The 16,336-nt window shown below is 39.5% G+C and overlaps 1 protein-coding gene across 14 annotated transcripts in view; it reads right to left on the reverse strand.

Moving 5' to 3' along the window:
* The window catches only part of NEK10 (NIMA related kinase 10), a 233,913-nt gene that overhangs the window by 12,831 nt on the left and 204,746 nt on the right, over positions 1 to 16,336 (reverse strand). For 10 of the 14 annotated variants that reach the window (XM_077865473.1, XM_077865472.1, XM_077865469.1 and 7 more), the window contains one exon: positions 14,064 to 14,174. The exons of 3 other annotated variants lie outside the window; for them this stretch is intronic. In XM_077865473.1, the coding sequence (XP_077721599.1) occupies positions 14,064 to 14,174 (111 nt within the window). Of the gene's footprint in view, positions 1 to 14,063; positions 14,175 to 16,336 lie in introns of those variants that run through there. One more of the 14 variants, XR_013361388.1, reaches the window with a different exon arrangement.

Genomic DNA, 16,336 nt, shown 5'->3' on the forward strand with positions numbered 1-16,336 from the left:
CATTGTTTCTCATGCATCTGTTTTAAACAATGCCTCCTTGCTAGACTGAGGCAAACAAGTTTCTTAAGACATTTTTCTAAATTACTATTGCTTAATTTTAATCTCCAAACATGAATCTCTAACACTCTAAAGAGTAATTCACTAAATGACACACTTTATTAAGATTCTAATTGTTTACTGCTCTTCCACAAATCTGAATTTTTTAAGTGGAATTTCAGGCTATAAACATTTCTCAACCTTCTTTTACCTTTAATTCCAACCAGCACTTGGACTGGTCAAGTTTTCATGCCTATATTAATATAATTTTAAAATGCCAATTCTTACTAATAAACCAGAAACAACTGTCACAATTTGGACTATGCAACAGTAGTTATCTTGGATTCACATACTCTGGTCATGAATTAAAATATACCATTGTTCAATCACTTGAGAAAACTGGCAGTGTTCATTAAGATTCAGCAACATATGTCTACTGTATGATCTTGCATTCCAACTCTTAGGTAAACACACAAGAGAAATGGGGACTTCTGACCCAAAACTGGAAAAAATCCAAATGTCAACAGACAGAATAGGTATATTGTGGTGTGCTCATCCAATGTGATTCTTTAAAGCACAAAAAAAAAAAAAAAAAAAAAAGAAGAGCTACATGAAGGAATGTTAAGCAAAAGAAGCCAAATAACACCAAAGAAGACATAATGTATAACTTCACGTATAGGCATTTTCACAATCAGACAAAACTAACCAATGGCAATGAAGATTAAGATAATGATTACATTGTGGCAGGAGGACTAGGAAAAGGCAGGCAGGAGCCTTTTTCAGTACTGGAAAGGTTCTATAGTGATACGGGTGGTAGTCACCCCGGGGAATATGTACGTAAAAGTCCATGGAGCTTTACAGGTACCTTACTGGATGCATTATGCACTTTATACCTTAATAAGAATATTTTATATGAGCAATTGATAATTATTCCATCTGTGCACTTTGGACACTACTAATAACAAATTATTTTTGTGTTTACCAGTCTCCATGTTGCCAATGAATATTACACTGTAGAAAAAAACTATGGTGCCATTCTTTTTTATTCTAGAAAATTTATTTTCCTTCAGTGACAAATGATAAAACTCATAACTCATCTGTAAAATTACAAGATTATAATATATTGTAATGCGGGAAGATCTGATAGTCACATGCTTAATAACATTCTCAACACTGCTATTAGGATGCCACAGAGGTAGGCCTAAACACTGTATTTCTCACAGCCAAGCCAGTAGGTTGCTCCAACTAAGCTTCTTAATATCTCTTGTAATGCTGAAAATGATTTCCTAGTGTTGCCTTCCAAATGACTTCAGATGGGATTGTTTTTCATGTGGTTGACCATAGGAGTAATTTGGCTGCCTGAAATGCTCATCCTAATTATAGAAAGCTTAGTTAAGTCAACTTAATTATTAGGTAAACACATTGGAATCCTAACTCCTTCACAGGCAGGATGGTGTTTTAAACTGCACAGTGAAGTACATGAGTTGTGAGCTGGAAAGGTCGAGATAGCCATTTTATGAAGACAAGGATATGCCCTTTTCATTGATTCAAACCTTAAAGAGAGGAATGTTCAAGGTTCCCCATGCCTCTTACATAAGCCGTCTCCTTCAGCTTAAGAACTGCAAGCCCTGCATGTGGATGTCCAATTTTCCCAGCACCATTTATTGAAGAGACTGTCTTTCTTCCAGTGGATAGTCTTTCCTCCTTTGTTGAATATTAGTTGACCATAAAGTTGAGGGTCCACTTCTGGATTCTCTATTCTGTTCCACTGATCTATGCGTCTGTTTTTGTGCCAGTACCACACTGTCTTGACGACCACAGCTTTGTAGTACAACCTGAAATCTGGCATTGTGATGCCCCCAGATATGGCTTTCTTTTTTAAAATTCCCTTGGCTATTCGGGGTCTTTTCTGATTCCACACAAATCTTAAAATAATTTGTTCCAACTATCTGAAGAAAGTCCATGGTATTTTGATAGGGATTGCAAAAATGTGTAAATTGCCCTGGGTAACATTGACATTTTCACAATATTAATTCTTCCAATCCATGAGCATGGAATATTTTTCCATCTCTTTGTGTCTTCCGCAATTTCTTTCAGAGGTGTTCTATAGTTTTTAGGGTATAGATCCTTTACCTCTTCGGTTAGGTTTATTCCTAGGTATCTTATGCTTTTGGGTGCAATTGTAAGTGGGATTAACTCCTGAATTTCTCTTTCCTCAGTCTCATTGTTAGTGTATAGAAATGCCACTGACTTCTGGGCATTGATTTTGTATCTTGCCACACTGCCAAATTGCTGTATGAGTTCTAGCAATCTTGGGGTGGAGTCTTTTGGGTTTTCTATGTAGAGTATCATGTCATCGGTGAAGAGGGAGAGTTTGACCTCTTCTTTGCCAATTTGAATGCCTTTTATGTCTTTTTGTTGTCTGATTGCTGAGGCTAGGACTTCCAGTACTATGTTGAATAGCAGTGGTGAGAGTGGACATCCCTGTCTTGTTCCTGATCTTAGGGGAAAGGCTCCCAGTGCTTCCCCATTGAGAATTATATTTGCTGTAGGCTTTTTGTAGATGGCTTTTAAGATGTTGAGGAATGTTCCCTCTATCCCTATACTCTGAAGAGTTTTGATCAGGAATGGATGCTGTATTTTGTCAAATGCTTTCTCTGCATCTATTGAAAGGATCATATGGTTCTTGTTTTTTCTCTTGCTGATATGATGAATCACATTGATTGTTTTATGAGTGTTGAACCAGCCTTGCATCCCGGGGATAAATCCTACTTGGTCATGGTGAATAATCTTCTTAATGTACTGTTGGATCCTATTGGCTAGTACCTTGTTGAGAATTTTTGTATCCATGTTCATCAGGGATATTGGTCTATAATTCTCCTTTTTTGTTGTGTGTTTGTCTGGTTTTGGAATTAAGGTGATGCTGGCCTCATAGAACGAGTTTGGAAGTACTCCATCTCTTTCCATCTTTCCAAACAGCTTTAGTAGAATAGGTATGGTTTCTTCTTTAAACGTTTGATAGAATTCCTCAGGGAAGCCATTTGGCCCTGGAGTTTTGTGTCTTGGGAGGTTTTTGATGACTGCTAGACCACTATCTTGCACCATACACAAAGATAAACTCAAAATGGATGAAAGATCTAAATGTGAGATAAGATTCCATCAAAATCCTAGAGGAGAACACAGGCAACATCCTTTTTGAACTCGGCCACAGTAACTTCTTGCAAGATACATCCATGAAGGCAAAAGAAACTAAAGCAAAAATGAACTATTGGGACTTCATCAAGATAAGAAGCTTTTGCACAGCAACGGATACAGTCAACAAAACTCAAAGACAACCTACAGAATGGGAGAAGATATTTACAAATGACATATCAGATAAAGGGCTAGTTTCCAAGATCTATAAAGAACTTATTAAACTCAACACCAAAGAAACAAACAATCCAATCATGAAATGGGCAAAAGATATGAACAGAAATCTCACAGAGGAAGACATAGACATGGCCAACAAGCACATGAGAAAATGCTCTTGCATCAGTTACCATCAGGGAAATACAAATCAAAACTACAATGAGATACCACCTCACACCAGTGAGAATGAGGAAAATTAACAAGGCAGGAAACCACAAATGTTGGAGAGGATGCGGAGAAAAGGGAACCCTCTTGCACTGTTGGTGGGAATGTGAACTGGTGCAGCCACTCTGGAAAACTGTGTGGAGGTTCCTCAAACAGTTAAAAATAGGCCTGCCCTACCCAGCAATTGCACTGCTGGGGATTTACCCCAAAGATACAGATGCAATGAAACGCCGGGACACCTGCACCCCAATGTTTCTAACAGCAATGTCCACAATAGCCAAATTGTGGGAGGAGCCTCGGTGTCCATTGAAAGATGAGTGGATAAAGAAGATGTGGTTTATGTATACAATGGAATATTACTCAGCCATTAGAAACGACAAATACTCACCATTTGCTTCGATGTGGATGGACCTGGAGGGTATTATGCTGAGTGAAATAAGTCAATCGGAGAAGGACAAACATTATATGGTCTCATTCATTTGGGGACTATAAATAATAGTGAAAGGGAATAAAGGGGAAAGGAGAAAAAATAAGTGTGAAATATCAGAAAGGGAGACAGAACATGGAAGACTCCTAACTCTGGGAAATGAACTAGGGGTGGTGGAAGGGGAGGTGGGGGGGTGGGGGTGACTGGGTGGCGGGCACTTGATGGGATGAGCACTGGGTGTTATTCTGTATGTTGGCAAATTGAACACCAATAAAACATAAATTTATTATTAAAAAAAAAAGAACTGCAAACCCTCAGAAGGATGCCCGTGGATGAAGGCAAGGGCAAAAATTCATTAGTCTTATGTTTGAATACATTTATTTTTATTACAGAAACTCTCAGAACTTCTTTTTCCAGTTCAGTTTTTTGACATACATGTTCTTCTAGCACATCTTTTTTTGCCTCTTACTATACGTTATGATCTGAGCAGGTTTTGTAAAACAGAGATGAAAACCATCAAATCACATATACCAATGACCTCCCCAGACTATCAGCACTATGCTGGGCACCAAGGAGGACACAGCAACGATACGATTTACAATTTGCTTGGGGAAAGAGGCTAATGTACTTGAACAACAGAGCAAAGGAATAAACAATGAAGTGTAAAATGAGGTAGGGAGTTCTCAGCTTCCAAAAGGAGGTATGTTTCATGAAGACCAGCAGGATTTTTAGAAGCTCTGCAGCAGAAACACTGGAGCCAAGCTTTGAAGGATGGATTTGGGTGGATGCAAGGAAGCAAAGCAGACATTCCAGGTGAGTAGAACTTGGGGGGCAAAGCCTGGGCACTGCATACCAGTAGCAAGGTGATGAAAGGGATATGACAAAAGTCCATGTTATAGAAGTGTGGGGATCTAGATTGAAGAGAGGAAAGCAAACACCCTTCATTAATTCAGCAGGGATTTTTTATCAGCTATCATGTGTCACACACACACACACACACACACACACACACACACACACACACAGATCCAAACAATGAAAACAGCCAATGGTGGCCAAAAATTGTATTCTAGGAGTTTACTGCCTAATTAGGGAGGAATACATCTGTGAAATGTCCACCTGGATATATGTGAAATTGCAACTTGCTGAATGTACAGAAGGATGGGCCTATGGTTCTAGGAGGTAACAAGCAGATTTACCTTAGACGGGAAAGGCTTTCCCGAAAAAAAAAAAAAAAAAAAGACACTTATGCTGAGAGCTGAAAGAATGAGTAAGAATGAGTAAAGGATGGAGACTGAAGATCTTGAGAGGCAGGAAAACAAGCATTTGCAAAGACACAGGAGGAAGCAGACAGACCCCAGATGGTACCTGTGGCTGGTGTGGGACAATGAAGAGAAAGACAGGTATGAGATGAGGGTAGAAAAGATGAATGGATAAAGAAGATGTGGTTTATGTATACAATGGAATATTACTCAGCCATAAGAAACAACAAATACCCACCATTTTCTTCGGTGTGGATGGAACTGGAGGGCATTATGCTGAGTGAAATAAGTCAGTCAGAGAAGGACAAACATTATATGGTCTCATTCATTTGGGGAATATAAAAAATAGTGAAAGGGAATAAAGGGGAAAGGAGAAAAAATAAGTGGGAAGTATCAGAAAGGGAGACAGAACATGAGAGACGCCTAACTCTGGGAAATGAACTAGGGGTGGTGGAAGGGGAGGTGGGGGGTGGGGGTGACTGGGTGACGGGCACTGAGCGGGGCACTTGATGGGATGAGCACTGGGTGTTATTCTATATGTTGGCAAATTGAACATCAATAAAAAAAAATAATAAAATAAATAAAATAAAATAAAATAAAATAAAATAAAATAAAATAAAATAAAATAGAAAGGTGGGCAGGGCTTGGACCAAATGGGACTGTGAATACTGTGGGGAGGATTTGGCAGTTTATGCTTAGAGCCCCTGAACAGCTTTCTGGGTGTGTGTGCATGTGTGGCGTGGGTCAGACTTCTGTTCTGAAAGGATCACTCTGGACACAATTGCATGACAGTCTGCATGGGGCTAGAGATGTCAGGGTGGATGTAGACCCAGAGAAGGCTCCTGCAAATAATGTGGGTCCAAAAAACTAGATGCCAGGGTTTGGATGGTGAGGCAGGAAACTGGAGGCTGGGCCCCAAAAACTAGATGCCAGGATTTAGATGGTGAGGCAGGAAACTGGAGGCCACTAAGGTTTTTTGGTATGCTTAAAAAAAAAAAAAAAAAGTAGTATTTAGAACTTAGTCTGGCAAGATGGATTGGAGAAAGGGGAGGTCAGCAAAGAAACTGTGACAGTAGTGCCAGCAAGAAGTGCTAAGAGTTGGAACTAGGTGGTAACCAAGAGGAAGATCAAGTACCCTTCCCTAATAATACCAGTAGTGCCTACAGCCACTTATGAGTACTTAAACATTCTAGACATACTGGATGTTCCATCTGATTCTTGCAACTACCTCCAAGGTAAGCATTATCCCAGTTTTACAGATGGGGACACTGAAAAGGAATGTGCTCAAGGAGCATAGCTAGTAAGTGGCAGAACCAGGGCTATGACCCAGGGCTTCACATCAAAGGGCAAGCAAAACCACCTATGCAAAGAAGATCCAAAGATATTAATGACTTAAGGAACAAAATAAATAACATGGAGCAGCTGAACATGACTGCAAAGTTTAAAGACTGAGTGGAAGGAAAACATGCCTCCAGTAATAGTGATACAGATGCAGGAAGGAAGAAGAAGATAGAGAGCCCAATTCTGGACATACCAGCTAGGCAAGAAAATGGTCATCCAGTAGGAAGGATGTGGATGCTACCACAGAACTAACTGTTCAGAGCAGCTGCCCTGATGGCTGCCAGAGGCGCTGAGGTAGTTCAGCAGTCCTGGACCAGTGCTATGTGGGCACTCTCTCCTCTCAAACATTCAGCTTAGAGAGGTACTCCCATCTTTGGCATATATGTTCTGTTTGGAGGAATCCTTAAGACCCTCCTTCTGAACTGACATAAAAGGGCTCTCCTCCTCTGAATAAACTTAGTTTATATAAACTATTAAACATAGTATCTATAGTTCTAAAGAGCAAAGGACTGTACATACTTTTGAACTAAGCCAAGTAAATATTAAAGAGAACAGACTGGGGGCAGCTGGGTGGTTCAGTCAGTTAGGCATCTGCCTTCAGCCCAGGTCATGATCTCAGGGTACTGGTACTGAGCCCCACTTCAAGCTCCCTGCTCAGGGGAGTGTCTGCTTCTCCTTCTCCCACTCCCCCTGCTTGTGCTCTCTTCTGTCAGATAAATAAATAAAATCTTTAAAAAACGAGAGAGAGAACAGACTGTATCATTGTTACTACCCCGCTCCCCCAGAACTCACTGATTTGGAGCAAGCATTGAACAATTTTAGCACTTCATTGTTCAATTGAGAATATAGTGCTTTTAGCCAAAACCTGAATGAGAAATAAAAAAAGGAACAAAAAAATGTAATCTTCATTAAATTCCTGAACTGTATCTTCTTTTCCTTATCATAAAATAAGGTTGCCTTTGCTGCAGAACAACTACACCAATTATTTGGAATCTAATCAGTGGAGTTAGGACTCTGAAGGAAATGAAACAGTATAAATGAAATTAGGTGACAGAAGTGAGAAAACTTTTGACGCGTTACATCACATATCACTCACCAGTCCTCTGATCTTTTTTCCTTTAGATTTTCCTGTCCTTTTTGACTGTTATAACATGTTAAGACATAATATATTGTCTTATTTTTCATCTTCTCTAACCTACAGCTTCTTTCTACTCTTTCTTATAAAGTTTTTATAGGCCACTTTGTTGACAGACATGACCAGTGTTTATACTCACTATTCTCTGATACTTAAGCACTCACACACGTATGCATGTGCACCTTCACATGGATGGTCTATCATCCACACTCCATGGGATGCACATAGCATCCCTCCCCTCACCCCTACTCCCCCTGGAAGCTGATGCGCTGTTTATATTTCCACCAAAGATTATGTTTCTAACAAAGAATTCCCAAACTCAAAAAAGGCAATCTACAACCAGGAGCTCATCCTCTCAGAATCTCCATTCAGACACTGAAGGTGGTATCTAGGGAGAAGATGAATAGTGTCCACCCCCCCCCCACACCCGCTGGGTGGGACAGCCTTGCTATAGGAAGTTCTCTACTTGGTCCAAACAGGTGGGCACTGCTGATTTATGATGCCCTCATCAGGCCCTGAAAAGGGCTAGGCAAATATAAGGCATAATTATTAATGTGCATAAAAAGACATTAATTAAAGCAGAAGAGGAGCAGTCTACTAATTGGAAAAGAGCCAGAATCCTGGAGTTAGGAATTAAAGAGATGCCAGCTATTGAATAACGTAAGCTTGACGTTGCTGATCTGAGCTGAAGTACAGATTAGGAACCAAAGAGAAGTGCTCTCCTCTCCTTGCAATTTATTTATTTAAGAAAAGATGTCATTTTTCCAGTAGAATTCCCCAGCCTGGATTTTCTGACTATCCCCATGGTGTCATTTAACATGTTCTCTTGGCCCATGTACTTGCTGCAAGTGGGTAGCTAGATGTAGAGCAGAGATTGCCAAACTTCTTCGGTAGAGGGCCAGATAAGAAATGTTTACAGATTTACAGGCCATGTAGTCTCTGTCACAGCTCCTCAACTGTGCCTATAATGTGAATGCAACCATAGATAACATGAGTGAATTTATGTGGTTGGGTTCCAATAACTTTATTTCCAAAAACCATAGTCTGCTCACTTCCAAAATAGAAGCTTCCTCAGATGCAGATCCAAACTTTTAGCAAATATATTTCATAGATGGTACTGCATGTCTGTCAGGAGACCTATAACATCTGGATGCCCCTCTTTCGGTGACATTAGCAAGCCACTGGCTCCATTATTTCATTAGAGGCTGCAACACCGTATTTTTATACCTCTGGTTCTTATTAGCTGAAGTATTACTTTAATAAGAAACTCCCCCCTTATCAATTGAGTTACCCTGGGATAAAATTATTAAGGCAATGGCAGAAAAAAGGTTTGATTCTTTCCTTCTGTAAGTAGTTTTGAAAATAATGAATTGGTTACTTAGCATCCTCCGAAGGAAACCAATGAGGGATTTTTTTTTTTACTCTCATGAACTCTTAGATTGAAACTTTATTTAATGCTTTCAATCCACTGCAGTTATTATTCTTTTTTTAAAAATATTTTTTATTTTTTATTTATTTATGATAGTCACAGAGAGAGAGAGAGAGAGAGAGAGGCAGAGACACAGGCAGAGGGAGAAGCAGGCTCCATGCACCGGGAGCCCGACGTGGGATTCGATCCCGGGTCTCCAGGATCGCGCCCTGGGCCAAAGGCAGGCGTCAAACTGCTGCACCACCCAGGGATCCCTGCAGTTATTATTCTTATTGATGCTCTAATTATCCAATAGATAGCCTCCTTAAGTTGACTCCTGAGTCCTATTGACACATCCTCAGTAATCCTTGAAGGCATCTTCGCTACATGATCTATTATGTCAAGACATTCCATCTAATCCCTTTTAGTTTCTGCTCTAGAGCTGCTATCAGTTATATTTCCAAGAGAGCTCACTGCCGCTTGCTTAGTTTCTAAACAACTTAGTAAAAATATTAAGAAATATGTGTAGTTTTTTAAAGAAAAGAATTATCATAAATTCATACTCCTTCATATTGGTATTTCCAATTCTAATTTGAATGAATATATTCCATCTTGTTTCTGTTTCTCCTTCCTCTCATGCTGAAAATCCTAGTTTCCCAAATGCTATACAATTACTCACATGCTTTATTCTCCTCACAATTTTAGCCAAGGCTGAGCAGACTGGACTGAAGATCAGCTTAAGTAAGTCATAAATAAAGAGCTTAGTTTCTTAGAAAAGGGCTTTTCTATTTTTTCACTCTTCTATATATCCTGCCGGGTCTTAGGCCATTTATCAGAAGGTACAATCATCCCATAATGATTCCTCAAACTGGAGACATGGAGTCCCTGGATTTAAGGACAAGTTTCAGGGGAGAAGGTGGAAATCAAATGCATTTATGTGCTGTCACTGCTTGCTTCTTCAACAGTCCTTTGCGGATGACTGTTTTAGTCAAAGGCTAATTGGCCACTCCACCAAGATTATACAGGGGATGAAAGATCCATTTCTGAACAAAAATTATGACTAACAAAAGATTAGACTAGAAAGGGAGAAAAATAGAGGCCACAAACTTTTCTCATTTGTGTTTAAATGAGGACAGGAGGGCTTCTCTTTATATTAATAAAAATTATACAAATATTATATGTATCAATATATATCATATGTTATATACATCAATAAGGAATAGTACCAATATAGATTATTATCAATACAGTATATACTCTATATTCAACAATCACACATCTGCCATGTGCCAGGCACTTGTGAGACTCTAGGCAATCAAAGATTAACACAACATACTCACTGCCTTTGGGAAAAACATAAATCCAAGCCAGATAAAACAACAACAATGGGGATGCCTGGGTGGCTCAGTGATTGAGTGTCTGCATTCCGCTCAGGTCATGATCCTGAGTCCCACATCGGGCTCCCCACAGGGAGTCTGCTTCTCCCTCTGCCTATGTCTCTGACTCTCTCTCTGTGTCTCTCATGAATAAATAAATGAAACCTTTAAAAAAATTAAAAAATTAAAACATGACCATGTAAGTGAAAAAGTGACTGAAGCACAGAGAAAGGGGAGATTAATTCTGAACAGGAAATTGAGAGAGATTTTTACGGGGGAGCTGGCCTCTCAGTTCAGCAGTGGAGAACAGGAAGTATGTTAATATTCCAGGCAGAAGATCCGTTTCGTTCACAGGAGAGCAGACCTGCTTCTATGATCGGGAGGGTAAACACCACAGTGGTATGAATCACCAGGAGCATGTAGTACCAGAGAAGGGGACCAGAGCATTCCTCAAAGGAGAATTTAATCTGCCTCTAAACAAAGTTGAAAAGAAGGCTAAGTCTGTGCCCCTTTGAGTTCCCTCACTCAGACTCCCTGAACACTCTCTACCACCCCATTAATTCGTTTTCACTCCCCAAACCGAGGACAGAAGGTAAGTGCTCTGAGAGGTGCCGCCACTGCACAGAGGTAGGCTGACAAGGTAGGTGGGACCATTTTAACAAAAGAGTATCTTTTTTCTATCAGGAGAGAAGAGAAAGAGAGCAAGGAAGGGACGCAAACCAATAGACGTCAGTAACAAAAAAGAAAGTGATCAGCTTTAAGGACGTGCACTGGTGGAAAATCACAGCATCAGGGGAAGAGTCAGAGGCACCTTCGTGCATCAGTTTGCTGTAGGCACTTTTCATCTCTTAAAGCTGGGATTTCTGTTAAAATAGATTTGTGTACAAACTGGATTATTCTGCATATATTTTAATAAGAGCATAAAAACTTGGCAACATGTAATATTTTTCATGGGAGATTTGAGTCTCTGCCTCCCTAAAATATATTTATTGGTATTCATGATATAATATGTAAATATAATAAAATAAATATCGGCAGTATCCTCCACTTCTGTTTTGAGCTACTCGAGCTTTGTTTCTTGGCCTGATTTGCCAACACAATCCTTGAAAGAAATTGTGCTCTTTCATCTCTGATGAGGTAGGGTTTATGTTTTGTTTACCTGCTGCTGTATCTCTTTTTCCACCTCGTTTGTGTATTTGCAGACATCACTGATGTAAGGCAACAGAGCAAACACACTGTTTGCATTTCTTATCAAAGAGCCTATCATACTGCCTGAATAAGAAGTACATTTATGCTTAAGATTGGATCCATTAGGGCAGCCCCAGTGGTGCAGCGGTTTAGTGCCGCCTGCAGCCCGGGGTGTGATCCTGGAGACCCGGGATTGAGTCCCATGTTGGGCTCCCTGCATGGAGCCTGCTTCTCCCTCTGCCTGTGTCTCTGCCTCTCTCTCTCTCTCTGAATAAATAAATAAAATCTTTAAAAAAAAAAAAAGATTGGATCCATTAAAGGAGAAAGAAACTTTAAAGAAGTTCATTGACCACCTGACTGTTTCAAAGTTTAAGTGTATGATAAAACTTAAACAATATATAGATAAAACTGGAGCAGGCCCAAACTGCTTGGAGAAAGGGGAGATTAATTCTGCAGAGAAGGAGGGCTTGTAAACACTTCCCAATGTATAGAAATGGCTATCAGCCAGGACAAAGGGATTTCCTGTCTTCAAGTTGTGCTAATTAGAGACAACCAATTTTCCTTCTGTCTGGTTGATTTACCTTCTTTGTGATTTAGTTTTTGTGTGTATGAATAGAAATATTTACTAACACCCAAGGTCTAGGAGATTCTAGAATGTCAAAGATGGAAAGCAGCTTAGAAATACAATTGGCCCTTGAACAACACAGATTTGAATTGCATGGGTCCACTTACAAGTGGATTTCTTACAGTACAGTACTGAAAACTGTATTTTCTCTTCCTTATGATTTCCTTAACATTTTCTTATTTCTAGCTCACTTTATTGTAAGAATATAGTATATAACACATAACATACAAAATGTGTGTCAATCCCCTATTATGTCATTGGCAAACCTTCTGATCAATAGTAAGCAGTTAGTTGTTAAGGTTTTTGGGGGAGTCAAAAGTTATACATGGATTTTCAGGGCACCTGGGTAGCTCAGTCAGTTAAGCGTCTGACTCTTGGTTGCAGCTCAGCTCATGATCTCATGGGTCATGAGATCAAGCCCCATGGCTGGCTCCATGCTCAGTCAGGGAGTGAGGATCGGGTCTGGTTGAGATTCTCTCTCCCTCTGCTTCTCCCTTAACTTGTGTGTACTCATGCTCCCTATCTCTAAGATGAATAAATAGATCTTTCTTCCTTCCTTTCTTTTTCTTCTTTCTTTTTTCCTTCCTTCCTTCCTTCCTTCCTTCCTTCCTTCCTTCCTTCCTTCCTTCTTTCCTTTTTTAAAAAGATTTTATTTATCTATCCATGAGAGACACAGAAAGAGAGAGTCAGGAACATAGGCAGAGGGAGAAGCAGGCTCCATGCAGGAAGCTCGATGTGAGACTCAATCCTGGGACCCTGGGATCATACCCTGAGCTGAAGGCAGACACTCAACCCCTGACCCACCCAGAATCCCAATAAATCTTTTTAAAAAAGTTATACATGGATTTTCAACTGTGTGGGAGCAGGGGATCAGTGCCCCTAATCCCCATGTTGTTCAACAGTCAACCATGGTTCATTCTACCCTCATAGGAGATTAAAAATCACAGCTTCAGATAGTTAAATGACTTGTTCAGAGTGGCATAGCCCAATTTACAGGCTTGTTGGAGAAGGTTCTAACAAAATATTGGAATAGAATTCTCTTGAAAAAGGCTAAAATATATATATTAATTAAAGATATTTAATAACATTTACTCCTAGGAAAACATGTACAATTATACTGAAAGAACTATTAGTTTTCTGACATGATGGCCACAGAAATAAAGGTGAGAAAGGCAAAGGCAAAGACATCCTCAATTTTGTATCATAAGTGGCGCTATGATCTGAATGGTTGCATCACTTTAAATTTCTCTCCTGAAACCTAACCCCCCCAGGTGATGGTATTGGGACGTAGGGTCATTGGAGGTAATTAGGCCATAAGGGCAGGGCCCCTATGGAAGTGCTCTTCCAAAAAAAGCGTCCTTACATAGAGCTCCCAGTTTCCTTGCTTCCTTGCCATGTGAGGACAGGAAAAAGTCACAAGTCTATAAATGGGAAGAAGGCTTGTACCAAACCTGACCATGCTGGCCCATTGATACTGGACCTCCAGCTTTCAGAACGGTGAGCAATCTGCCATTACAAGCTCCCCAGTTGATGGTATCTCTTTTTTTATAGCAGCTTGAAAGGACTAAAACATACCGTTAATGATAAGATCCTTGAATAGAGGATGGAGTGTAAAGTACAAAACAGAAAATTTAACTCTTACGAAGTGTTTTTGATAGCCAAAGAAAAGTTCCTAATGGTCGAATACTGTACCTTTTTAATTTCAGATTTCAAATTGCAAGGGTTACTCTGCTGGCTGAAGAGGGATTTCTTGAATCTCTCTATAACCCTTCTTTTCAAATTGTGGTGCAAAGCTGGAGGGAGCTGCATAAAATGAGAAAACAGTTATTATAAGCAAATTGTTAACACTGCACAGATGACTCCCTGGAAGCATTCACTGAGGGTCAGTGTAACAATATTGATTCAACAGGACTAAATAAGATATCAACTTTACTCTGAATAGCATGACAAGGTGTGATAATCTTTCATTCCACAATCCAGAAGAAATATATTACTCTTCTCTCTTTCAAAAGCCTGCTTCCATTTCTCCTATTGTTCTTTCATTCTATTGGTATTATTTTTCATATAACAACTAAATTTCACATACACAATGAATTTGGTAAAGAAGACCACTTCACAAGGAAGGATGCATTCTACCAGATGTTTAAGGTGTTTATGTAATGCCCAGAACTTTGCTAAACATCCTCACCAAGGCCCTTGTCCTAAAGGATCTGATACTTTGGAAAAGGAAGTATATATCTGCATTGCTACATAGTCAGATGTCTGTCTGTGAATGCTCCTGAATGTTCACATGGAGAGAAGTCAGATTGTAAGGATCAATCTTGTCAAGAAGAAAAGAATGAATGTACATTGGGGCTAAGCCAGGATGAACTGGATTTAATAACTTAGTAGGAAGTCACATTAAAGTCTTAGAAAACATGGTGATTGGATGAAACTGCAGATTTCAAAAAATTGATTTCGGAGTGCTTTGCAGGTTGAATTTGTACAAAGAAACCAAAGATCCCAAAGAGCACAGAGGGATGAAGTAAAGTTTGAGAGAAGAATAAGAGAGTAAAGAAATAGGGTCAGCATGATAAGAGGTCTCAGAGTGTAAATAATGTCTGGTTTGTTTAAAATACGGAGAGGATTTGGAAGGAGATGAAAAAGAATCAGTAAAACAAAGATGGCTAAGTGGGAAGGAAAACACGGTAGTAGGTGCTCTCTCAAGATTGAAATCAAAGCAAAACAAATCAAACAAACAAAAATACAAGATTATAATTCAAAGTTCACCTCAAAAGAAAAAAAATGTGGTAGTGACAGTTATTTACCCACCCCCACTCCATTTTTCTATACTCCCTTATAGTTTAGGTTTGATGCCATAGAACTACTTTTGTCCAATGAAAATGATATGTATCACTCTGAGGATGAAGAAATGCAAAACCACCATGCTTCCATTGTCCTTGTCCCTCCTGGGCAAGGAGCTTATATTCCACCCTTTCCAGGTGGCACAGCCACAAGATGGACAAGTACCACCTGACCTTTCTGACTTTAGCTAAATGAGAAATAAACCTCTATTGTATCAAGCAAAACAGCATTGAATCTCTACTGAGCTCTTTTTATGTCAATACTATAGCATTCTTGTACCTTGCTCCAGATGTAATCATTCTCCCTCTCTCCAGCAAATAGTCATAATTATTGATGTCCTTCTACATGGAATGAAAAAGGAAATAAAGAAATGTGGAGAGAGGCTGGGGGAGAGAAACAGAGAGAGAGTTCTTGGCATTAATGAGCAAATATTTGGAAGACAGATAATAAGGAAAATGAGTATAAGTGATATATGTGTGCATGAGAGATTAGCAAAAGTAGAATGGATTTAACTTAAAAGTAGGATCAGATAGCGAAGGGAAGGGTTATTTTCATACTTTCCTAGCAAGAGAATTGATTAGAGAGGAGAAGGGATGGGAGAAATGCCGAGAGATACCTTTTGGGATTTGGTAATTCCCTACTGTAATGCACTAGAAACTGCCACTTCCCTAAATCAAACACCAGAGGGCAGTGTCGGACCAGGACCATCTAGTCGCCTTGCATGATTCTAATTGCCAGAGAAGGTGGCAGCAAGCCTTCTCTGATACACCTAATAGTCTGCACAGCAAACTTTGAAGGTGTGAAGTACATTGGGTCCACAGGTTCCTTTAAAAGAGACCCCAACACTGGCAGCTCCCAGTAGCAGATTACTAATTCAAATATTCTTAAAATCATTGCTATTCGTTTAACTTGATAAGCCTCTCGTTAACATAGAATTGCTTTCAGTGCTTCTGATTGCTTGAATTAATTCTCACAAAAGCTTTCTTGAATAAGTTAACAGTCAACTTAAGATTCATATACAGGGCAGTATTAGAAAGCTACTTTAGCTTATTGGAATTGTTTGTCCCTATAGACAGCAGCCTATCTTTAAAATTTTCATGGAAGAATTTAAAATTTTGCAC

This window comes from Canis aureus, chromosome 22 (genome assembly GCF_053574225.1).
Source record: "Canis aureus isolate CA01 chromosome 22, VMU_Caureus_v.1.0, whole genome shotgun sequence".
NCBI lineage: Eukaryota > Metazoa > Chordata > Mammalia > Carnivora > Canidae > Canis > Canis aureus.